The 25,716-nt window shown below is 41.2% G+C and overlaps 1 protein-coding gene and 1 pseudogene across 1 annotated transcript; both read right to left on the reverse strand.

The window, feature by feature from the left end:
- Positions 1-1,494: 1,494 nt before the first annotated feature.
- On the reverse strand, positions 1,495-11,283 carry LOC119821762 (annotated as a pseudogene).
- Positions 11,284-19,295: 8,012 nt separating this feature from the next.
- Positions 19,296-22,637, reverse strand: LOC119821763 (leukocyte immunoglobulin-like receptor subfamily A member 5). Its single transcript, XM_042055578.1, has 5 exons — positions 22,451-22,637; positions 21,877-22,161; positions 21,457-21,762; positions 19,570-19,620; positions 19,296-19,432 (listed from the first exon to the last, which is right to left on the reverse strand). The coding sequence occupies exons 1-5, from the start codon at positions 22,635-22,637 to the stop codon at positions 19,296-19,298; spliced, it is 966 nt and encodes a 321-aa protein (XP_041911512.1).
- Positions 22,638-25,716: the final 3,079 nt, after the last annotated feature.

A 25,716-nucleotide genomic window follows, 5' to 3' on the forward strand; every position in this document is an offset into this window, starting at 1 on the left:
ACAGTGAGAGGAATAGTTCAGGTAAAGCTATTTTGAGTTAATGTCAGAATATGAAGGCAAGAATGAAGAAAAAGAGAATGCCTTCAATATCTAAGCAGCACACTTTGTTAATCTCCAGAGTTATAAATCAGAATACACACTTTCCGTGTCTTTGAACGGACCTTCATACTAACTGAAAAGAAAGGTAGCTTCCATTATATTGTCCAGAGGAATGCCAAGAGGGGTATTACTACCTGCTTGGGATGAAGAATGATAAATATTCTGCTATCTTATATGAAATCAGGTAAATTTCCTCCCTTGAGCACTGGTGTCTGAGCCATTAAGAGAGAATCTGAAGTGCAAGATGAGGGTCTGTGGCCTGGAAAGGGTGAAAGTCGAGGAAAGAGAATTTCTGAAGTGGTTTAGCTGAAAGATGGGAGGGAGAGAGACTGTCCCTTACAGAAAAGAAGAATTCAGAAAAAACAGCAAATTACCAACTTATGTCTACATTATTACAGCCATATTTGAAATGTGCATTTTTCAAGATGGCTTTAATTTAAAATGCATGTATGGGGTGTATCATTTTTCCTTTGGATTCCTGAAACATTAGCAAACATCATCAGCGGTCTGAAGTGTTGTGTGTGCATTTTGATCAAATGGCTGCATGCTCTATGCAATTTCACCTTTACCAAGAGAACATACACATCAGCAAAAATATATTCTTTTCTATGATAGTAGAAGCAATGCTAATCATTAAAGTTCAGTTGAATATTGAAAAAAAATTACCAACTTATGAACTACAAGCCTTGGATGAAAGGTACGTCAGATATCCCCAATGAGTCATCCAGGGTTTATAGAACTCTCTGAAAACTCTCTTTGGTACTGGCTATGGTGGCCATGTTTGATCTTACAGTCTACCTTGGCATTTTGGGAAATCCTGAGAAAATGGTGCATTTTCCCCTGGGGGTCCTATGGGACCATTGAGTGTCATCTTACCTGTCAGTGTTGGTTCTCCTAAGTCACTGCTTTCCTTCCCAGAGTATCTTCTCCTGTCAGTAGTGAGCCAATGAGTTCCCGTTGGAAATTAAGATAAAATAACTTCCCTCAGAACCCAAGAAAAGAGAAGATGAATTGTATGCATGCCATTAATACATTCCTACTATGATGCAAATTTAGCAAGCATACAACACTTCTTCCTGGAATTGAGTAAAACAGTTTGTTGTAGAATATATGTCTCTCTCTCTCTCTCTCTCTCTCTCTCTCTCTCTCTCTCTCTCTCTCTCTCTGTGTGTGTGTGTGTGTGTGTCTTTATTTTTTTCAGATTAAAGGCTAGTTTTATTTTCCCAGAGTTCTTTTTAATACATCTCAATTCTGAAATCTGCCAATATGTCATTTTTCTACAAGATGAACACTAGACTGATTACATAGTAATATGTCTTTATGAGTCTTTGGTTGAGATAAATAGAAAACAGGGAATCTCGGGGAAGCCTGTGTAAGCCAACCACTAGAGTTTTGTCATTTCAGATTCTAGTATGGCTTCCTGTTCATAAGATATCCTCTGGAGTCTTCATATTCTTCCTAGGTCTCAGCCTGCCATTCTTCTGAAGTCTTTTGCAGGTTCAGCTTTGCCCCTAAGGAGACAGGATCTCCAATCCTTGTCACATCTGCAAAGAGAGCAGTGTTTGGGCTACCCACACACCTCATGCCTAGAGCATGACACTATTCAGCAAAGTGCCCCTGGAAGGCCTTTGTAACTTGGTATGTGTAGTTTCCACAAATCTCAGAGTTGTAATTGATATTCGGGCCATGAAGATTATATAGACAGTGGCGGATGTGTTTGACATTCCAGCCTAGGGCAGGTTTGGGATGTTGTAAATGACTTCATTCTCTTCATCTTCGCTTCAGTTCTCAGTGGTCTACTTTTCTTTTTTTTTTTTCTTGTTCTTCTGTCTTGGCTTAATTTTGCTGTACGTTTTCATGAATGAGATGTCATTATTCCCCAAGAATCTCCAAGTATCCATAATGTGGACTTCCAGAAAAGCAATGTCTTTGTTCCTTTCAGTGTCTTTTTTGTGCCCTTTGGTTTGGGACTTTTGGCCCCCAGAGTGATATAGAGTGACTCCAGTGACTTCTGTTGGTGCTGCTTAGCCTGATCTGGCTCTTCTAAGGTCTCACTACAATTCATGCCTAAAGTTATCGGTGTAGATTTCAACCTTTCCAGACCCAGAAAAGCCAACTACTCCCCCTAGAGGGAGAAATTAGAGAGTGCAAGATAGGTTCTAGCCTGGGTCAAGACATTACTTATCTCTTTCAGTCATCCTTGAGAGGTACCATTATCCCAATATTCTCAGGGTCAGTCTGAATCTTCCCAAAGAACGAATTTATATCCTGAAGGGGTTTCTCCTTTTCTGTACAATCCTGGATGTACTCCAGCAGCGTATCCAGGTATCTCTTATACTCTACAGCCTTTCTTCCTTTATGAATGTTAAATAACTTGTCAAATTTACCAAGTATGTGATGCAATCCAGTATCTCAGATGCCATCTGGTTAATGTAGTTGAGGTAGCACTTGCGGAGATCAAGATCATGACCATATCCTTCTTCATCTGTGAACTCCATGAAGTTTTGTCCCTCCTTACTTAGATTCTTTCAAACTTCAGGCACTACTCAGATTCCACTGACATTGCAACACAGATCTCATTTGGTTGTTTCCAGTGAAGTTTTTCTTTCTGTTTCAGTATATTATAGTATTCAGAAAACTCATCAGGTCCTGAAATAGTATTGAATTTCTCCTTTCACATTCCACATTTATCATCATACAAATCTCTGATGTTCCTACTGACATCCATGTACATATCTTTCATGGCTCAAGTGCAGAGGTCAGAAATGACCTCATCTCAAAGCATGGATTTTTAGTAAGCATTCCTCTGGCAATGATGTCCATGAGCCATTCCTTCTCCTCATGATATCTCTGTTATTTATTGCTCCAAAGTTATCTCCATTTTCTCCTGACTGTGGCACTTAAATTCAGACCACCAATAAGACCAGGATATATTTCAGTGGCCACAGAGCAGGTATCACAGTCCTTGAGATTCAAACATGGAACCATTTAATCCCAGTGTTGATTCTAGTCTCACATTCTTTGGGATTTCCATTTAATATCAGAGGCAAGAGACAAGATTTTAATTATAAGTACATCTAATGGAAAATCTCTGCCCTCATATGTGTGTGTTTGTGAAAGGACAGTGAAGGCTCAGACTCTTTGCCGAAACAGATGAGCTATCCTAACTTCTTGATTTTTACAATGAACACTCAGATTATTTGTGTGGCATTGATATGTCCTGACAAGGTGGAATGTCATGTGGAAGCTTCTTTGTTTGTTTGTTTTGAGACAGGTTTCTCTGTCGCTTTGAAGCCTGTCCTGGAACTCACGCTGAAGACTAGGCTGGCCTCAAACTCACAGAGTTCTGCCTGCCTCTGCCTCTGCCTCCCTGAGTGGGATTAAAAGCGTGTGCTACCACTGCCCAGCTCATGTGAAGCGTTTGCATCAGAGCTTTGTCTGTCTGTCTGTCTGTCTTTCCCTTTTTTCTTTCTTTCTCTCTCTCTCTCTCTCTCTCTCTCTCTCTCTCTCTCTCTCTCTCTCCCTCCCTCCCTCCCTCCCTCCTTCCTTCCTTCCTTCCTTTCTTTTTCTTTCAGAAAGGGTTTCACTATGTAGCTTTGGTTGTACTGGAATTAACTATGTATGCAACAGTGGCCTTGAACTCACAGAGATTTGCCTGCCTCTCACTTCCCACTGCACTATCAGAGTTTTCTGTTACATGTTTGTTATAGTGAAAGAAAAGCTCCAAAATCAGTGATATCTTAGAAGGTAGTAGTGCATGTAAATGTGTCAAGGATAACCAATGATAAAGATTTTATACATGAAAAATATAGACAAGAACGTAACTATCGAAATCAAGTAACCTCATGGAGAAGACACCAGGGAGAAGCTATGTTCCAGGATAGTGAGGTGTCAAGACTGTAAATCTCTGAGATTCTCATTTTAGAATAAAATATGGTCAGTTTAAAATTTCCAGTGATGTAATTAACTTTCTATCTCCTCAAACACTCCAATTTCCCATGCAACAGGGCTCACAGAAATATTTCATCAAATCAGTCAATTAACCATAGCAAACTAATGCTAGAATACACAGGATTTTTAACTCCAACTGCTTTATAAAGTAGATCCATTATCTGTTTCAGTACTTTTACTCTGTGTTGGCATGGATTTCAGATTCCTGATCAGGATCTCTATCATGGAGTGTCTTCACAATTACTGTTATGTTGAATTTGTGTCTTCTTCCATCTTGTTCCATACACCTTCTTCACACTGAATAAGGTCTGAGCACACAGGATGAGGATCTGGTCACCTTGACAACATGATTTATTTATAATAGCCTAAAATCCTGGGTGCTCACAGGGAAAGTGAAGTTAATGAAGTAGACAAGCACTGTCAACAGAGGTCCATAGTAAGACCGATTTACAGGGAACATGGCCTAGGTTCTTTAATATTGTGAATTCTGTGTTAAACCTAGCCAGGTGGTGGTGGTGCATGCCTTTAATCCCAGCACTTGGGAGGTAGAAGCAGGTGAATCTCTGTGAGTTTGAGGCCAACCTAATCTACAGAGTGAGTTTCAGGACAGGTTCCAAAGCAACACAGAGAAATCTTGTCTCAAAAAACAAACAAACAGACAAATAAACTAACAAACAAACAAAAACCTGGAAATCTATGCAGAATTTGCCAGTTGAGGAAAACTAATTTAAGAATTAGGGTTTGTTTCAGGAGGTCCAATTTATTTATTGTTGCTCTTAGTTTCTGTGCTACTGGGGTTATATTTAGGAAGTGGTCTCCTGTGCCCATGCATTAAAGACTACTTCCCACTTTCTCTTCTATCAGGTTCAGTGTGATTGGATTTCTGTTGAGGTCTTTAATCCATTTGGACTTGAGTTTTGTGCATGGCAATAGGTATGGATCTATTTTCATTCTTCTACAGGTTGACATCCAGTTATGCCAGCAGCATTTGTTGAAGATACTTTTTTCTCATTGTATAATTTTAGCTTCTTTGTCAAAAATCAGGTGTTCATAGGTGTGTGGATTTATATCTGTGTTTTCGATTCGATTCCATTGATCAACTTCTCTGTTTTTATGCCAAAACCAAGCTGTTTTCATTACTGTAGCTCTGTAATAGAGTTTGAAGTCAGGGATGGTAATGCCTACGGAAGTTCCTTTATTGTACAGGATTGTTTTGGCTATCCTGGGTTTTTGTTTTTCCATATGAAGTTGATTATTGTTCTTTCAAGGTCTGTGAAGAATTATGTTGGGATTTTGATGAGAATTGCATTGAATCTTTAGATTGCTTTTGGTACGATTGCCATTTTTACTATGTTGATTCTTCCTATCTAAGAGCATGGGAGATCTTCCCATTTTCTGATATCTTCTTCAATTTCTTTCCTCAAAGACTTGAAGTTCTTGTCAAATAGGTCTTTCACTTCCTTGGTTAGTGTTACTCCGAGATATTTTATGCTATTTGTGGCTATTGTGAAAGGTGATGTTTCTCTGATTTTCCTCTGAGCTTCTTTATCATTTGTGTATAGGAGGACGACTAACTTTTTGGAGTTGATGTTGTAGTCTGCCACATCGCTGAAAGTATTTATCAGCTGTAGGAGTTCTCTGGTAGAGTTTTTGGGGTTACTTATGTAAACTATCATATCATCTGCAAATAACGAAAGTTTGACTTCTTCCTTTCCAATTCAAATCCCCTTGATCTCCTTTTGTTGTCTTATTGCTGTTGCTAAAACCTCAAGCACTATATTGAAGAGATATGGAGAGAGTGGACAGCCTTCTCATGTTCCTGATTTTAGTGGAATCACTTTGAGTTTTTCTCCATGTAATTTGATGTTAGCTGTCAGCTTGCTGTATATTGCTTTTTATTATATTTAGATCTGATCCGTGTATCCCTAATCTCTCCAAGACCTTTATCATGAAAGGACACAGTCAATAAGACAAAAAGGCAGCCTACTGAATGGGAAAAGATCTTCCCCAACCTCACATCAAAGGACTGATCTCCAAAATATATGAAGAACTCAAGAAATTATACATTAAAATTCTAAATATCCCAATTAAAAAGTGGTGTACTGAACTAAATAGAAAATTCTCAACAGAAGAATTTTAAATGGCCAAAAGATCCTTAAGGAAATGTTCAATTTTTCTTAGCTATCAGGATAATGCAAATCAAAAGAACTCTGAGATACCATCATACACCTGTCAGAATGGCTAAGATCAAGAACACTAAGGATAGCTTATTATGGAGAGTATGTGGAGTAAGGGGAACACTCATTCATTGCTGGTGGAAATGCAACCTTGTACAACCACTTGGGAAATCAGTATGGTGGTTTCTCAGAAAGCTGGGAATCAACCTACCTCAGGATCCAGCAATACCATTCTTGGGCATATACCCAAAAGATGCTCAATCATACTACAAAGCCATTTGTTCAACTGTGTTCATAGCAGCATTATTTGTAATAACCAGAACCTGGAAACAACCTAGATGCCCATCAATGGAAGAATGGATAAAGAAAGTATGGTACATTTACATATTAGAGTACTATTCAGTGGTGAAAAACAATGACATTTTTAATTTTGTATGCAAATGGATGAAATTAGAAAGCACTATCCTGATTGAGGTAACCCAGACCCCCAAAAATAAATATAGCATGTACTCACTCATAAGTGGATACTAGCTGTAAATGAAGTACACTGAGCCTGTGCTTTGTGGTCCTAGAGAAGCTAAGTAATAAAGTGAACACAAAGAAAACCATATATAGACCCATCTGGAAACTGGAAATAGTCATGATTGCCTGACAGAATTGGGAGCATGGGAGCGGGGAGTAGAAGGAAGTGGAGAGGGTGAGGAGAAGGAGAGGTTGTGGAAAACTTGAGGGATTGGGATTGCAGAGATCGAGGAAGGACGGATATTAGAGCAGGGAAAGAGATATCTTGATTGAGGGAGCTATTATGGGTTTAGCAACAAACCTGGCTCTAGAAAAATCCCCAGGAATCCACAAGGATGACCCCAGCTAAGACTCTAAGCAATAGAGGAAAGGGGGGCTGACCTGGCCTTGTCCTGTAGTCAGACTGATGGTTATCTTAAATATCACCATAGAACTTTGTCCAACAACAGATGGAACATGCAGAGACCCACAAGGGTTCATCCACTGAAGCAGTTTACCTGAGCTAATGGAAGCTCAGCAACTCCAGCTGGATTGGGAAGGAACAAGCATAGGACCAGACTGGTCCCTCTGAATGTGGTTGACAAGTGTATGGCTGGATCAGACTGAGGGGCCACTGGCAGTGGCACTAGGATTTATCTCTACTGCATGTACTGCATTTTTGGGATCCTATTCTCTTTGGATGTATACCTTGCTCAGCCTAGATATATAGTAGGGAGGGCTTTGGACCTTACACAGGGCAAGGTTCCTTGCCCTCTCTTAGGATTGGAGGGGGTGAGATGGGTGTGTCTGTGGAGGGAATAGGAGGAGCAAGGAAGTAGAAATTTTTATTGGTATTTTTTTAATATAATAAAAAAGAATTAGGGTTTATGTTTATTACAGTACACATTCAGCAGGTGGCAGTAAGATGCCTTTTTGTTTTTTTTTTTTTTTTTGCTCTCTCATGGTTTATTTTTTTTCTATATTTAAAAATTTCCATCTCCTTCCCTCCTCCTCCCCCCCTCCCTCCCCTTCTCCTCTCCCTTCCCTCCCCTCCTTCTTCCCCTTCCCTCCCCTCCCCTCCACCCATACCTCCCCTCCCTCCCTCTCAAGGCCAAGGAGCCATCAGGGTTCCCCACTCTATGCTAAGACCAATGTCCTCCCAACTCCCCCCAGGTCCAGGAAGGTGATCGACCAAGCTGAGAAGGCTCCCACAGAGCCCATCCATGCAGAAGAATCAGAGCCCAGAGCCATTGTCCTTTGCTTCTCAGTCAGCCCCCGCTGTTGGCCACATTCAGAGAGACGGGTTTGGTCGCATGATCCATCAGTCCCATTCCAACTGGAGTTGGTGATCTCCCATTAGTTCTGTCCCAACGTCTCCATGAGTGAACGCACCCCTCTCATTCCTGACTTTCTCCCTCATGTTCTCGCTCCTTCTGCTCCTCATCAGGACCTTGGGAGCTCAGTCCAGTGCTCCAATGTGGGGCTCAGTCACCTTCCCCATCTGTCGCCAGCTGGAGGTTCCCTCTAGATGCCCTTCAGTGGAAGAATGGATGAAGAAACTGTGGAATATATACATGCTAGAATACTACTCAGCGGTAAAAAACAATGACATCTTGAATTTTGCAGGCAAATGGATGGAAATAGAAAACACTATTCTGAGTGAGGTAACCCAGACCCATAAGATGAACATGGGATGTATTCACTCATATTCGGTTTCTAGCCATAATTAAAGGACATCGAGCCTATAAATTTGGGATCCTTGAGAAGATAATAAGAAGGTGAACTCCCAAAAAAAGATATAGTAATCCTCCTGGATATTGGAAGTAGACACGATCGCCAGGCAAAATTGGGAACTTGAGGGTTGGGCAAGAATGGGCCAAGGGAAGATGGGGAGAGAAAAGTGTGAAGGGGAGAACAGGGGGAGCTCGGAGGAATGGGGTGCTTGGGATATAGGAAGGGTGGATATGGGAGCAGGGAAGCATATATCTTAATTTAAGGAGCTACCTGAGGGTTGTCAAGAGACTTGACCCTAGAGGGGTTCCCAGGTTTCCAGGGAGACGCCCCCAGTTAGTTCCTTGGGCAGCTGAGGAGAGGGAGCCTGAAAAGGCCAGTTCCTATAGCCATACTGATGAATTTCTTGCATATCACCATAGAACCTCCACCTGACGATAGAGGAAGAAAATAACAGAGCCCCACATTGGAGCACTGGACTGAGCACCCAAGGTCCTGAAGATACTATAGAGGAAATAAATTCACAGATTAAAGAACTAAACAAATCTAACAAATTCTTAACACAAAACATCCAGGAAATCTGGGACACCATGAAAAGACCAAACCTAAGAATAATTGGGGTAGAAGAAGGAGAAGAATTACAACTCAAAGGCCCAGAAAACATATTCAACAAAATTATAGAAGAAAACTTCCCCAACCTAAAGAAGGATGTTCCTATGAAGGTACAAGAAGCCTACAGAACACCAAATAGACTGGATCAAAAGAAAGCATCCCCACGCCATATAATAATCAAAACACAAAACATACAGAATAAAGAACAGATATTAAGAGCTGCAAAGGAAAAAGGTCAAGTAACATATAAAGGGAAACCTATCAGAATTACACCTGATTTCTCAATGGAAACCATGAAAGCCAGAAGAGCTTGGATAGATGTGCTACAGACACTAAGGGAACATGGATGCAAGCCTAGACTATTATACCCAGCAAAGCTTGCATTCACCATTGATGGAGAAAACAAGATATTCCAGGACAAAAACAGATTTAAACAATACGCAGCCACAAATCCAGCCTTGCAGAAAGTAATAGAAGGAAAATCACAAACCAAGGAGTCCAACAACGCCCACAATAACTCAGGCATCTAGCGACACTTCACCAGCACAACTAGAAGAAGGGAAACACACAAACTCTACTACTAAAAATGACTGAAGTTAACAACCACTGGTCATTAATATCACTTAATATCAATGGACTCAATTCACCTATAAAAAGGCACAGGCTAAGAGACTGGATACGAAAACAGAATCCAACATTTTGCTGTTTACAAGAAACACACCTCAACCACAAAGACAGACACCTACTCAGAGTAAAGGGTTGGGAAAAGGTTTATCAAGCAAATGGCCCTAAGAAACAAGCGGGTGTGGCCATTCTAATTTCCAACAAAGTTGACTTCAAACTAAAATCAATCAGAAGAGATGGAAAGGGACACTTTATACTCATAACAGGAAAAATCCATCAGAATGAAGTCTCAATCCTGAATATCTATGCCCCTAATATAAAAGCTCCCACTTATGTAAAAGAAACACTTCTAGAACTCAAGGCAGCCATCAAACCACACACACTAATAGTTGGAGACTTCAACACTCCTCTCTCACCAATGGACAGGTCAATCAGACAGAAACCTAACAGAGAATTGAAAGACTTAATGGAGGTAATGAACCAAATGGACTTAACAGACATCTATAGAACATTCCACCCAAATAGGAAAGAATATACCTTCTTCTCTGCGGCTCATGGAACCTTTTTGAAAATTGACCATATACTTGGTAACAAAGCAAACTTCCACAGTTACAAAAAAATATTAGTAACCACCTGTGTCTTATCGGATCACCATGGATTAAAATTAGAATTCAACAACAATGCTACCCCCGGAAAGCCCACAAACTCATGGAAACTGAACAGTCAACTACTGACCCACACCTGGGTCAAGGAAGAAATAAAGAAAGAAATTAAAGTCTTTCTTGAATTTAATGAAAACAAAGACACAACATACTCAAACCTATGGGACACAATGAAAGCAGTGCTAAGAGGAAAGTTCATAGCACTAAGTGCCCACTTTAAGAAAACGGAGAAAGCGCTCATTGGGGACTTAACAGCACACCTGAAAGCTCTGGAAAAAAAAGAAGCAGACTCACCTAGGAGAAGTAGAAGACTGGAAATAATCAAATTGAGGGCAGAAATCAACAAAATAGAAACACAGAAAACAATCCAAAGAATCAATGAAACAAGAAGCTGGTTCTTGGAGAAAATCAACAAGATTGACAAACCCTTAGCCAAACTAATCAAACGGCAGAGGGAGAACACACAAATTAATAAGATCAGAAATGAAAAGGGGGACATAACCACAGACACAGAGGAAATTCAGAGAATCATTAGATCTTACTACAAAAGCCTGTATGCCACAAAATTGGAAAATGTAAAAGAAATGGACAGTTTTTTAGATAAATACCATATACCAAAGTTAAACCAGGACCAGGTAAATGCTCTAAATCGTCCTGTTAGTTGCGAAGAATCCTCCATTTATTAAAGGAGTCTCTTTAAGAGTCCTCCTCTTTAAGAGTCTCTATCATCTTTAAAAAGTCATTTTACTCTGCTTCTTCTGTGTTAAGATGATCAGGTTTTCCTGTCTTATTATCACTGGGTTCTGGTGTTAGCATGCTGCTTTTTAGGTTGCTGAATGAGTTCTTGCATTGGCACCTACCAGTCTCTTCCTCCAAGTGGTGCTGGCAGTGTCTTTGCCTCTTGGTCCAATCCTTGCAATTGCCATCTGTGTCTTAGAAAGCTGCTCTTTGTCTGCTTTGTGAAGTTGTTGTCTTTGTCTCAGGGAGCTTCTGAGGTCTGTCTTGGTCTGCTCTGTAAAATCACAGTCTGTGCTACAGAGTTCCTCTGAGGTCACAGGGAATGGGTGGGTTTGGGGAAGAATGGGACTTGTAGCTTACAAGGTCTGATTGATGAGGGGTGTTGGAGCAGCCTGCCTGCAAAAAGCATGCCTGGTGGCTGGCTAGTGAAGCCGAGGCAGGTGATACAGGGACCTAAGGTTTTGCCCTTACCAAGGTACCAAGGGCCTAGAGAGTGGGGTGACCAGCTGGGTTGCGGATCACTCACTACTTGGTGTGCTCTGTGCCAAGACTATATTTCTAGGTACTGATATCTGTTCTTGTTTTTGTTAGGTGAGTGTTTTGTTTCTTGATTTCTATTTCCTTTCTGGTTCTTAGGAGACATATTAGGTGGCTGTATATTAATTGTAGAAAAACCTTCTGGGATCTTGAGAGGTATGCACGTGAGGAATTCCAGGTAAAATGTGTTTCTGGGCATTGGGAGCTAACACCTACAAATAGAGATGGGCTCGTGGCATTCAATGGCATTGCAAATGAGAGGAAAGCTAGGTGTTTCACCAGGCTTTACTTTGTTAGTCCTTTTGACATGAGGCCAGGGAGTGAGGAATAGCAACAGGTCTTGTAGAGAGCTGTACATGTGACTGGGAGATTGGTCTTGGAAGACTGATGAGATAGGTAAAATCTGTATCTGGTTATCTAATGTTCATTTCTAACAAATGCAAATTGCACTGATGTACTTTGATGTGAAAAATAAAGTTTCCTGAATACAGGAACTCGGTTCAAAGTCACTCCGACGGAATATAAAGTAGGTGAAGGCCAAGGTGGTCCAGACACTCCCACAATTAGAACACATTCTGAACCAAGTGTCTTCTTCCCTGATCTAAGGGAACATAAAAACCCCAGAGCAATTGAGGGAATGTATGCTCAGGGTCTCCCAGCAAAAGGGAAGAAAAGTGTTGACAATGAACCTATAGGTCCTATTGTTAAAAGCCTCAGCTTCTTCTTTTTCGCAGTAAGCATAAACATAAGTAACATTTCTGCTTCATGCCTCCACACTTCTTCCTGTCCTTCCTGCTTCATGTATTCACATTTGTTCAATATCATGGGATTGTTTGCTCAGGCAGGGAAAATCTCTCCTTCAGAACACAGGCTTTTATTTATTCTGTATTGTGGTTGAGACAAACACCAGGCATTTACTGACACCACAGACAGTAGCAAGGTCTTCCTACAACCCATGCATCATCTATCTTATTTATCTCTGTCCATAAACACCTGCAGACAGAACTTCTGTCTTCATAAGCCAGTCATGTCCCTGTGAGTATGAGTGAGGGTTGCTCCTGCTCTCTCAAAGCTCTGGCTACTCAGTCTATTGTATAACTGGTTATTGTTCTAGCCTTAAACTTTTTGTGGAGGGAAGATGGAGGCCAGCCATGCAAAGAGCTGGCAAAGCATCAGAGACCCATTGAGCATCTGAGTGCAGTTCGTGTGATGTCAAATCCTTTCTCTCAAACTTTTTTTAATGCAAGAGTCATTTCTTCTCTCAGTCCAACAGGCAACACTGTCCACTGAGCCCAGGTTACATCCATTTGGTGCCAGGCAACTGGTTCATTCCCTGAACTGAGAAAGACAACACATGGAAAGGTGGAAATGATAGGTAAGTCAGACGTAGCTTTGTATACTTTCAGGAACTACAGAGAAGGGTAAGTTAAGTCATCCTAAAACTGGAAATTTAGTGAGTTCTGAGTTGAGGCTGTATTGAAAAAAGGTCAGGTAATAACTTCAGTGGAGCATGAGACAGGCTTATGAGTCTTACTCATCAAGGAAGAACAGCAACTTTTTTGAGAAGTAAAACTCTAACAGGGTGTAGTGGCCCCATCTCACTCTTTCACAATGAGTGTGCTATTAACGTTAACCTCTAAACAGTAGGAAATCTCTAGGCAAAGGAATATACGACTATGTTGCTGCTCTAGGTAGATTACTATTATGGAGCGATGCTGGAAGAAGATCTTACTGATAGAAAACCAATAAATTTCTGGCAGTCATCTGAACCTAAACAATGCACTGGTGTAGGAGCATCTTCTGTCTATGTGTTACTTTCATTGGTTAAATAAAGAGACTGCCTTGGCCTTTTGATAGGGCAGCCCTTAGGTGGCTTCCTGGGCCCTGCAGCCAGTGCAGACTCTGGCTATGGAGCATTCATGGGCTCAGATGTTTATGTGCCCACTCGGGGTCAGGAACAAAGTAGCTGAGACCAGGCTCATGGCTCAGCTCTTCCTGCCTGGGTAGGCAGTGGGGTCAGATCTACTAGAAAGTGGTGGTTTTGAAATACCAGTTTCTGGGCTGTGGCGCCATTGCCATCACTGTCTGGCTCTTGCAGGAGATGAGCTTTTCAATGGGGTTTGTGAGTAAAGTGCTATGGCTTGCTTGATGGCAACTGAACTCGCTGTGTGCCTGAAAGGGGGGCACTACATGTGGCTTAGAGGTACAAGTGACTCAGAGGCACAAGCAGCCCTGCCATGCTAGCTGTGCCATGTGCATGGCTCAGAAAGGCACAAGTGTCTCTGCCATGTTGGACTGGGAGGGGCAAGCAGGCAGTACCTGTATTTGACCTGGGATTGGTGAAGCTTACAGTCTTAAAAGCTTAGCATTTTAAAAGCTCTTCAAGACAGTAGAGAACTAAAGACAATGCAATAGGACAAATTCGGACATAAAAGACCTCTAAATGGGTCATAGTGTTAGATAGACTTATGTAGGCTTAAGAGAGAGAAGAAAAAGAGTATTAAAAAGTCATAAAGTTAATGCTTAAAAAGGGTAAAGTCTTTAAAGAGATAGAGTACATATAGTCATATATTAAAAGAAGTAAAGAAAAATAAGCCATGTGAAAATGGAAAATTCACAGAGAGCCTAGATTCTGTATATTATTATGTTTTCTTTAAATTTTTTGACTGTAAAGGAGCTAAGTACAGAGAGATGTTTCATTGTGTGGTCTGCCAAGCTAAACCAGAATGGGTGTTATAACGGTATTATGACTTCAAAATCTGGGTCTAAGGATATGATGCTTTGGAAAAGAGGTTCTTCTTTTGTTTTCACAAAAGATGAGAACCTGTGCATTGCTACTAAACCAACATGGTATGATAGACCACATCCTCCTGCCATGACCACCTTCAGCAAATTACTTCACTCAACTGTTGACTGAGATGAAACTAGCACACAGTTTACACCATGAAAGACCTGAATAACGGTGTCCCCATACAGCATGAAGCATTTTGAAGAGAAAAAAACACGTCCATATTCCCAAATATTGTTTATAAATGTTCTTTTACATTTAAAGGGGGATATGATATAGATATGGATAATTTACATTGGTATAAATTTTGCTTTGTTGATATAAATTTAAGGTCAATTTTGTTATATTTATATGTTTTCTGATCTTGATTAAGGTATTTTGATTGTGTAGTTCATTTAAAAATGTAATGTTTAATTGGGAAATATAGGTTGTTAATGGATAATCATCAATAATAGTCAAGTTTGTAGTCATGTTAGTTAGATATTCTAGACCTATAGATATATTTCAGTTAGATAGGCATTCTTCATTTCTTTCAAAGACTACGGAATATGGCCTTTAAAATGTTTTAATAACTTAGGACTTTTCATGACAATGAGACACGTCTGATCCTGGCAGTACCAATCTACTTCAAGAGGAAGATGGGCATCGAAGAGTCTTCTTATGGAGTTGGTTAGCCATTTGGGCAAGAAACTGATCTTGCCTGGACTGTTTCATAAACTGGACATGAAGAACCTGCAGAGAGGACTGCTGAACTTGCCTAAAGGTGAGATGATTCTTCGGGGTTCCTGTTTCATGAAAGAGTCTGTGAGACATTCTGCAGGACACAGGAGAAAGTGACTGAACTGCCTTTAAAATTTCCTGCTTCATGGAAGTGTCTGCTGGATAATTTAAGCCTGAAGGCCAAAGATAGATGCCCCAACAGTACAAAAGAACTTTGGGTGACTGTCCAGGCAGCGAGATGTCTGTCATTTCTAGTTTTGAAAGCTGCTTACAATGTGCTTCCTGTTTACTTAGGTAATATTATATCCTTCTGGAGTTTTTGATGGAGTTGAAGAATAGATAGTTATAGTTTTCCATTGTTATGATAAACATAAAATAGATATAAATATTGTGACTGTAATTCTTGCTTGATAACTGTTTTGTTATATGTAATTTTACTATGTTAAAGTGAAAACCTTTCTTTTTTGTTTAAACAGAAAAAGAGGAAATGGTGTAGGAGGGTCTTCTGTCTATGTGTTACTTTCATTGTTTAAATAAAGAGACTGCCTAAACAAAGGATATTGAGCCTATAATTTGTGATCCTAGAGAAGCTAAATAAGGTGAACCCAAAGAAAAACATATATTTACCTCCTGAATATTGGAAGTAGACAAGATCTCAGGGCAAAAGTTGGGAGCATGGGGATGGAGTGGGTTGGGGAGGGAGGGGAGATGGGGAGAGAGAAGGGAGAAGGGAGAAGGGGAGGATTAGGGAGAGCTTGGGGGAATGGGATGTTTGAGATGGAGAAAGGGTGGATATGGGAGCAGGGAAGAAGATATCTTAACTAAGGGAGCCATTTTAGGGCTGGCAAGAGACTTGGCTCTAGAGGGGTTCTCAGGTGTCCAAGGGGATTTCCCCAGCTAGGTCCTTGGGCAGCAGAGGAGAGGGTGCCTGAACTGACCTTCTCCCATAGCCACACTGATGAATATCTTGCATATTGTCATAGAACCTTCATCTGGCGATGAATGGAGATAGAGACAGGGACCCACATTGGAGCACTGGACTGAGCTCCCAAAGCCCAGATGAAGAGCAGAAGGAAGGAGAATATGAGCAAGAAAGTCATGACTGTGAGGGGTGCATCCACCCATGGAGGTGATGGGACTGATCTAATGGGAGCTCACCAAGGCCAGCTGGACTGGGACTGAATGTGCATGTGATCAAACTGGACTCTCTGAATGTGGCTGACAATGAGGGCAGACTGAGGAGCCAATGATAATGACACCAGGTTTTGATTCTTCTGCATGTGCTTGATTTTTGGAAGCCTAGTCTGTTTGTATGCACACCTTCCTAGACCTGGATGGAGTGGGGGAGGACCTTGGACTTCCCACTGGGCAGGGCACCCTGACTTCTCTTATAACTGGAAAGGGAGGGGAAGGGGGAGTTGGGGGAGTGGGAGTGAAATGGGAGGATGGGAGGAGGTGGAAATTTTTAATAAATAAATTTTAAAAAAGAATAAAAATACTGCCTTAGCCTTTTGATAAGGCAGCCCTGAGGTGGGTGGAGTAGACAGAACAAAATGCTGGAAGGAAGAAAGCAGAATCAGGGAGAGGTGCCATGAAGTCACCAGAGTTAGACATGCTGAATATTTCCTGGTAAGCCAGGACCACATGGTAACACACAGATTAACAAATATGGGTTAAAGCAAGATGTGAGAGTTAGCCAATAAGAGGCTGGAGATAATGGGTCAAGTAGTGTTTAAATGAGTACAGTTTCTGTGTAATTATTTTGGGGCTAAGCTAGCCGGGTAGTGGTACACAACCCACTGCTCATCCTACTACAATGCATCCATCAGTATGTATGTATGTATATATATGGGTTTCCAGATTGTTCCAGTAGAGAACTGAGTTCATGAATGTATTTACAGTTGAGAGGGTTAATTTATATCTATTTCTCTAGCCTTATCAGAGTGAAGAGTGTGCATTGATGTCTTCTGTTCTCTGTTGTCTCTGAGAAGCATAGATGTTTTAGGATAGGAACTGATTCTACACTTTCTTTCCTTTCTTCCCCCTCTCTCTTTCTGTATGTTTGATAGAGGTAGCTTTTGTCGTGGAATGAGTTTGCTTTGTAGGAAGATGCAGGTTTGCTTGGGGAGAGATTATGTGTTGACTGTGAACATCAGGATAATGCAGGAAGCAGAGTCCTGTAGCATGGAGTGGGTTATGGACAACAATAGACTATTAGAATGGCATCTGGAGTGTTGAAAGAAAGACAAGGAGATGGGTTATAAACCTCGAGTTCTGAAAGAAGTAGGTGGTGTGAGAGTATAGATGCATCGAGTCTTCACTGAACCTTGACTTGACTGAAGCACAGAGGCTAGCAATAGGAGTAAATCATGTCAGTAAAATCTGGAGTTAATATCCGAATGTGAAGAGAAGGAGGAAAAACTGAGGTTCGCTTCTCACTGCCACACAGCCAGTACCAGAGAAAGTTTAGGGAGAGTGCTAATGCTGTAAGTGATGCACTGAGAGACGCTGATCTTCCTTTCATCCCGGGTTTGTATTTCCTTAATTGTTAGTTTCTTCTGAATTCTTCAACATCTGTAAGGGACAGCCCCTTCCCATGACATCTATGCATCTAATTCCTTTTAGATTCCCTTTCCTCAATCTCTGTCCTCTCCTTCCCAAATCTTCAATCTGCCATTTTATGTTGTGTCTCAATGCCACAGATACCAATGCTCCAGGGAGGAAATTCAACTGATTCCATATAAAATATTAGTATAATATAAATACAATGATAATGACTTTCCTTTCCAGGTTAGCATGATGAACAGTTCAGGTACATGAACTCTAGTTTATAATTCCCGAGATTAAGAAGAGTGTGCCACTTAGTTTTTGACAAATGTACACAAATTAGTGCCATATGGGAAGAGAGACTCTCCCCTGAGAAATTGCTTCCATCAGATTTACTTATAGGACAGTGTAGGATGTTTTCAATTAATGACACAAAGAGACCTCAATAAATGGTTGCTGTCTAAGTTCCATAACAAAGAACAAGGCAGGGCCATAAAGGCTTGGATTCATGGTACTATCATCCTTCTATCCTAGCATATAGTTGACTGATCTAGGTTATAGGAGGTAGATCTGGGGCTCCCAGAATACTGAATATTGCACCTGGATCCAGACAGCCCTTCCCTTTCTGGTTCCCTTTGTTGTTCCCACCATTTCTCTCACAGGTTCAGGAGCTTCAACAACAGCCTCTGGGCTACAGGAAAACACTGGCAATGGGTAATGTCAGGATAACACTGTTTGCTTGATGAGGCAAGGACAATGAGTACTGCTCGTGTTTCCCATCAGCTACCACCAAGTGCAATATATTGCATGGAATCCTGGGACCTAGTGTTGAGTACATAGTGGGTAAAATCTAGAACGCCTTGGGTGAGTGGCAGCATGTGGGAATCAAGATGAATTAGTCCTCTTCATTGACCCCCCATGTCACTGTCAGAGATTCAGGTCTAGACCTTCAGTACTAGACTTGATAGATCAGGACCAAGAGATGTCTCCTCTATCCATAGGCCTTACAGACAGATAAAAAGTATGACAGGTTCAGGAATACCTTCTCATGGTGATAGAATGAGGGGTCCACTGAGGGAACAGACAAGCATCTTCTGATTCTGTGATTTAAGGGTTGAGAGTTCAAACAGTGAGATTTGGGTCATCACAGGCATGGAGTAATGCTGCAGTCTAGACTTTTGACTTTATTTGTTATTTTTTCATTGAGGTATTCCTAGTCCAACAGTCAGAGGTTATTGCCATAGTGAGTGTGGTCATTTATAATAATAGAAAATGGCACATGAAAGGGATGAAAAGCAAAGGATGCACAGAAGTCAGGGCATGACCCAGACAGATGAGATAGGATGTTCCCTCATATGAAAGATTCAAAATAGAGTTGGATCAGTCAGGAAATACCCACAGTAGTTGGAGGAACAGAAATTCTTTTTACTGAAAGAGGATCTCATCACAACACCCACACCTTCCCCTGCATCCCAAAACACTTGCTCCTTGGACCTTCTCAGAACAATTCCTCAATAAAAGAAATGGGATTTCTTACAGAAATTTTGGATTATCATATTTATTTCTTAAACACTGGGACCTTAAAAGATGTACTTCTATCTCTTCTGATTACTTCCCAGCTTCATGATAGGTCCAACTCTGGTTGTGCCAACCCTCAAACAGCAGAGTCCCAAGAATTATGAGGACCAAGCCAGCCAGCCCCATCCTGATGAGATTTTCCACTGTGTAATCCTGGGTGTCTGAGGCTGTGGTTTGGGGAAAGAAGTCACAGACATTAGGGAAGATAAAAATTCCCCCCAATAACAAGTTGTCCACCTGAGGTATCTGCCTGTCCTGGGCAGAACTTGGACCTTCTGTGTTCAGTACTAGAACTTTGATTTACCTGTCTTAGCTTTGGATGCATCCTTTGATGGTTTGATGTTCATAGCTGATCCTAAGAAAGAAGAAGAGATGTAGAATTATGAAAGTCTTAACAGGCCCAAGTGTTTTCTCTGGGATCCACATTCCCATTTCCTGTAAATGCCAGCTGTTCTTATTATATAAGTACATGAAGGCCTGCCATGAGTCTTTCCCTTGCTGAATCAGGTATATAGGAATCCCTCTGGTATTCTTATGAAAATCCTCATCCTTACTGTGTTCTTTAAGGTAAAAGTATATTGTGAAATCTCTTTTTTGTGGATTTTTTCCTCATTTTTTTTATTAATAATTTCCATCTCCTTCCCTCCTTTTCCCCCTTCCCTCCCCTCCCTTCCACCCATACCCCCACTCCGCCCCTCTCCAAGCCAAAGAGCCATCAGGGTTCCCTTCACTATGTTAAGTCCAAGCTCCTCCCAGCTCCCCCTAAGTCCAGGAAGGTGAGCAACCAAACTGACAAGGCTCACAGTGAGCCCGTCCTTTAGAATAGCAATTTAATCTGAATTCCAAGGGATCAAGATTAGTCAGAAAAATCATGGTTCAGAATAAATAAAAACTTCGTGAGTCCTCTGCTCAAACTACCAAACCAGATCATGTCAAAATAATCCCATGAAATAGGTTTTCTCTTCTGTACATTGAGTATCCAAGATCCCAAGGTGAAATCTGCACATCAGAGGCTATTAAAAGTCTATAGCACATAGAATTGACATTCTAGATCCCCCTCTTCTGTCTATACCACAGCTAGTTCTCTAGGTGTTACATATTTGTTTAATAGCCTATTAACTTCTTATCACATCATTAGAAACTACTACAAAGAAACTCATGAAGGGTGAATATCCCACTGGATAACCACCCACCCACAAGAGTCTCTCATTTTGATCCTAGTCAGGAATTCTTCCAAAGCAGGATCCCAAGTAACACTTTAACCTCATAGAGTTTTGGCTTACTTCACTTGAAACCAGGAGTTCCACAGGAGCATTAGTGTGTGACAAAAAAATTGACAACTGTAGCATCTCTAGATGCCCTCAAGTGCTGAGGTCACATCACTCATGGAGAATTCTGCCTGGAGCTGAGCAGGGGTGGATAGACTGCTCCCTTTTTGATCAACCAACAAGCCAGGGCAACATTTGCTCCTGGGAGTTCTGTTGAACCAGGCTGCTCTGAGAGGGATGGTGTGATGCGAGATCTTGCTACAGAGATGTTGTCTGTAAGGACCTGGTTTCTGTCTGTCTTTTTTTCTCCCTCCTTCTCTTGTCTCAGAGTCTATTCCTTTCTGAGACCTTCTCCTTTCATACTGCCTATTATTTCTTACATTTTCACAAAAAGTCCTATAATGACTGGGTCCCTGAATTTGTTTCTAGGGCTTCTAACCTGCAAACAGATGTCTATGGTGCCACTATTACCCACCACTCAGATGAGCGGTCATGTGTATACCCTAGTCTCTGTACTGGCACTCACAGAAGCTGTTTGCAGGGGCCAGGGTATAGTTAGTTTGAGAGAGCTCAGTCTGGCTGTGCAGGCCACAATGCTGGGAGAGGTTATTTCCCTCTTCATTGTCCAGGACAAGTCTGTCACAGCCAGCATCAGGACAACAGTGGATGATCAGTGTCTCTAAAGGGGCCAGGATATGGTTTGGGATATGGCCCAGCTTTATTGATAGCCCTGGAAGAAACGTAGGCAGGTGAATAAGGAGCCAGTTACTCCCAAGAATTTTCCCCCTCCCAGCTTACCTTGTTGGTGCAGCTGCCTCTCACACTCTGGTACTCTACCTCAGGGTTCAGAAATCCACCCAGTATGGTTCAAAGAAAGATTAGAGTTTCAAAACATGATTGGGACAATGGTGGGACTGACTCACCTGAGACTTGTATTTCCAAGTGGTCACTAGGCTCTGACCAAACATATGGGTTAGCCTTGTAGTAACCATAACATTTGAATGTTCCACTGCAGCTAGAAGTCATAGGGCCCACAAAGAACAGGGCCTGGAACTGGCCAGAAGATGTCTTCTGTGACTCCATGATCATGGAGTGCTTCTGTTCTCCTTCCTTGATCACAATGAACCTGTCATATTCCTCCTGTGAGAAACACTTGAAGGTCACATTATCTCCTGAGGTCACCACACGTCTGGGCAGGACTGATAGGCAGGGTTTATTTTCAAAGATTCCTTGGAGAGAAACAGACAGAGTTTTCACATTCTCACAAAGCCCACCTTTCCAAGCAAGGCTAGGCTGCAAGAAAGGGACATCCTGAAGATAGAGCCTGGGGAGGTACCTCTTACCTGTCACTACCAGCTCAAGTTTGTCACTCTGTGCTGACCAGCCAGAAGGGGTCTCATAGAAACAGTAATATTGGCCTCCATCATATTGTCCAATCGAGTTTATGGAGAATACAGCTTTCTCCCCACGTATTGTTGAGGATTGTCTATGTTGGACATTTTTAAATTTCTTAAGAAAAAGAAGGTGCTTCTGTGCATCTGAAGTCCCCATACATGAGATGTTCACTTGCATTCCCCTAGTGACCAGAGAGCCTGGCTCAGCCTTGATGGTCGGCTTTGGTAAGACTCCTACAAAGAATCAGTAGATAGGTGTCCTGGGACATTCTGCATTAGATCCCAGCACTCAGCCCTGCACACTTCCCATATCTCAAAGATTAGCCCGTATCTGCTGCTCTCTATTCTTACCGCCTAGAGTAAGGAAGGAGGAATGACTTAGGAAAGTCATGTATACACTTACCTGCCAGCACTGGGCTCCTGGGTCTCAGACTCAGTCCTAGAAGAAAGTTCCCTGTTCAAGATTTTACCCTGACCTCTCAGAAAGATCTTCCCTCCAGAAAGCCTCCCATGCCCTTCGAACTTTCTGCTGGAAAAGTCTTGGGCTGTGCAAACAGTCCCTTCTGGATCACAGTGTTTCCTCCCACTCTTCTCATCTCACCAAAACAGAGCAGGACTGCGAAGGTGAAAGTCATGGCATAGTTTCTCTGTGGCTGCAACTGTGTACATGAAGAGGGCCACAGTGCCTGGTCAGATGAACTGGAACACATGGTATGACTTTTGGAGATGTCAAGTGGTCACACACTTCAGGATCGCCACAGAAAGGGGAACTGCCCTTCCTAAGGGCTTGGCTCTCATTTCCCCAATGTTATGGCTTGGATAGGCTCCAGATTCTCTATAGTCATTTCTTCAAAGATGGTGTTATCTCCTGACTCCATTCACCTCTGCTCAATTGGTCCTCATCATGCCAATATCCAGGATGAAATATCCATAGACCTTAGCTCTCCATTTCCAGATTTGGGTGCCTGAGTGGTCATCTTCCCTCGGTGAGTCTGCTTATGAAATCTCTGTCATGGCTTCAGTCAATCCAACTGTATGACAGCATGGGATCCTTATGAGGACCAATTGTCTCTCTAGTCCTCGAGGAGTATTGGGCAAGAGAGATGTTAATACTTCAAAGTGGATGCAGAGCAGCAGAGACAAGCAGAATACCTGACTGTGAGGTTCATGTGCAGTTTCATCTTGGGAATAAGTACAGAGGAAGGATGGATACTGAGAGAGAAACATTGTAGTTCTCATGATTTTTAGATTGATGAATAATCCTCTGAAGAGAGTGACCACCCATCCCCTTTTATTCTTAGCAACTCCATCCATATCTCCCTATGATCAACCTTTAGTGCCACTTTTTTATTGTTTTATTGCACTATACATTTTTTTCTGCTCCCCTCCCTTCCTCTTCTCTCCCCTTCTGTCCTCTCCTGTGATTCCGATGCCCCCAATTTACTCGGGAGATCTTGTCTTTTTCTCCTTCTTATGTAGATTCATATATGTCTCTCTTAAGGTCCTCTTTGTTGTGTAAGTTTTCTGGGGTTTTGGACTGTAGGATGGATTTCCATTGCTTTATGTCTTCAAACCACTTATGAGTGAGTAGAAAATTAAGAAGCAATCTACATCAAGAACCAATAATACCACTGTTGGGTATATACCCAAAGGATGCTCAATCATACCACAAGTACATGTGCTCAACTATGTTTATACCAGCATTGTTTGTCATAACCAGAACCTGGAAACAACCTAAATTCCCTTCATCCGAAGAATGGATAGAGAAAATGTGCTACATTTACACAATGGAGTACTACACAGTGGGTAAAAAAAAGCAAGGACATCTTGAAGTTGCATGCAAATGCAAATGGATGGATCTAGAAGAAACCATATTGGGTGAGGTAACCCAGACTCAGAAAGACAAATATAATATGTAATCACCCATATTTTTTATTTTTTTAATTTCATTTTACATTCCAACCACAGTTCTCCCACCCACCCCTCAATTTTTTTTAAAGAAAGATTTTCTATTACCTCTGTCCTATTCTAGGGATTGAACTCATTTTGTTGTGGTTGTTTGGTTTTGAGACAGGGCTTCTCTGTGTAGCTCTGGTTATCCTGAAACTCACTCTGCACACCAGGCTGGCCTTGAACTCAGAAATTCACCTGCCTCTTCCTCTTGAGAGCTGGATTAAGGTATGTGCCACCACTTCTCTGCTTTGTTTTGAGACAGGGTCTTACTGTGAAGCCCTGGATGTTCCAGGACTTGCTATATAGAACAGGCTAGCCTCTAAATTTCAGAAATCTCTGTCTCCTTCAAACTCTGGACTGATGTGGATAGTGCTGTGTGCCACCATGCTGAGGTGGCATTCTTAGCAACCCTTCTGTCACTGAGCCCCACCTTACCTCTACTTTAGCCCATGTTTCAATATGTTGTATTTTCAGTTTTTCCTCAGCAAACTTAATACTTTTTTGTCTGTTTTATATTTTTTCTTCCTTATCTTTTTCTGTGTCTGTGAGTTTCACTGTGACACTATTCTATACACATTTAATTAAATTATTTTCATATGTTCCCACCCTTCCTCCTTTGGCTTCCATCTTGCTGGTCTCCAAACTGAGTGTAACTTTTGCTTCTTCCTTGATGAAAGATGTTGAAAATATGTGAATTGTTTTTATATATATTTTAAATTTTTTCTTTTAATTTTTAATAATGTATTTTGACCATATTCACACTTCTCCTAACTCCACCCGGATACACGAACCCCTTCTCTACTTATCCAACTTTGTGTCATCTCTCTGTTTTCTAACTATCAAGTTCAATTTCACCTGGTCATATATTCATGGAAGTGTGGTCCTCCGCTGGAGTATGGTTGACATGACAAGGGCTAGACTGTCTTTTTTAATTTTTTGAAATTAAAATATAATTATATTATTTTTCCTTTTCTTCCATTCAACTTTTCCCATGCACCCTTCTTTGCTTTCTCTCCAATTCATAGCCTCTCCTTTTTTTTTTAGCAATTATTACATAGATATGTATATTTATATGTGTATGCATATACATGTGTGTGTGCATGCACATATTTAAATATATAAATACAGCCTTCCTAGTCCATATTATGTGTTTGCATGTACTTGATTTTAGGGCTGACCACTTAGTATTGGACAACCCATCAGAGCCTACACTCTCAAAACTGGCCCTCCTTCTCCCAGTGGCTAACAATTGCCAGTAGCTCCCAAACGAGGAGTGGGCCTCCATGTCCACCTTCCCTCCCAGCTAGTATTTGGTAATCTTTGAGCTTGCACTAGACTGTCACAACCATTGTCATGAAATAAAGGAAAAGAGAAGGGGTCTGAGTTCTAGGAATGTAATGGGAGTCTTTGCATAAACAAAGGCCTTATCAAGTCAGGAGATTAAAATACTTGAATTTCTTTGCGTAAAAGATTTACTTGGTAAGGTGGCCTTTGATAGAATAAAAAAGAAAAAAAACTTTTCTCACATCTCCACACTATCTGGACACCTGAGACCACAATGATTCTGAGGTCTTTCAAAGAGAACATATAAATTATTTAACCAAATCATAAAACATATACTGAAAATAAAAAATAGGAGACACAATGTCTTTTAAAAAATCCAACAAAGAAGATCATGGCAGCCAAGATTTCTAAGGAAGTGATTAATGAAAACAATCTTATGAGTGTGTTCACAGCAAACCACATGCTTCTTTTCAGGAAACAAATCATCATGCTTTACAGGGAAGAAAGACCACCTCAGACTATATTATTAGGCTTCTGTAGATAATTAGGAGA

This window comes from Arvicola amphibius, chromosome 8 (assembly GCF_903992535.2).
Source record: "Arvicola amphibius chromosome 8, mArvAmp1.2, whole genome shotgun sequence".
NCBI classification, from domain to species: Eukaryota; Metazoa; Chordata; class Mammalia; order Rodentia; family Cricetidae; genus Arvicola; species Arvicola amphibius.

Excerpts from the sequence above, each read along its gene's own strand:
- LOC119821763 (XM_042055578.1), bottom strand. The coding sequence starts at position 22,637 with ATGTGTTCCAGTTCATCTGACCAGGCACTGTGGCCCTCTTCATGTACA. Across the intron at positions 22,162-22,450 it reads CAAGACTTTTCCAGCAGAAA|GAGTCTTACCAAAGCCGACC; the intron begins GTTCGAAGGGCA and ends GATTCTTTGTAG. Across the intron at positions 19,621-21,456 it reads CTTGGAAATACAAGTCTCAG|GATCAGCTATGAACATCAAA; the intron begins GTGAGTCAGTCC and ends CTTCTTTCTTAG.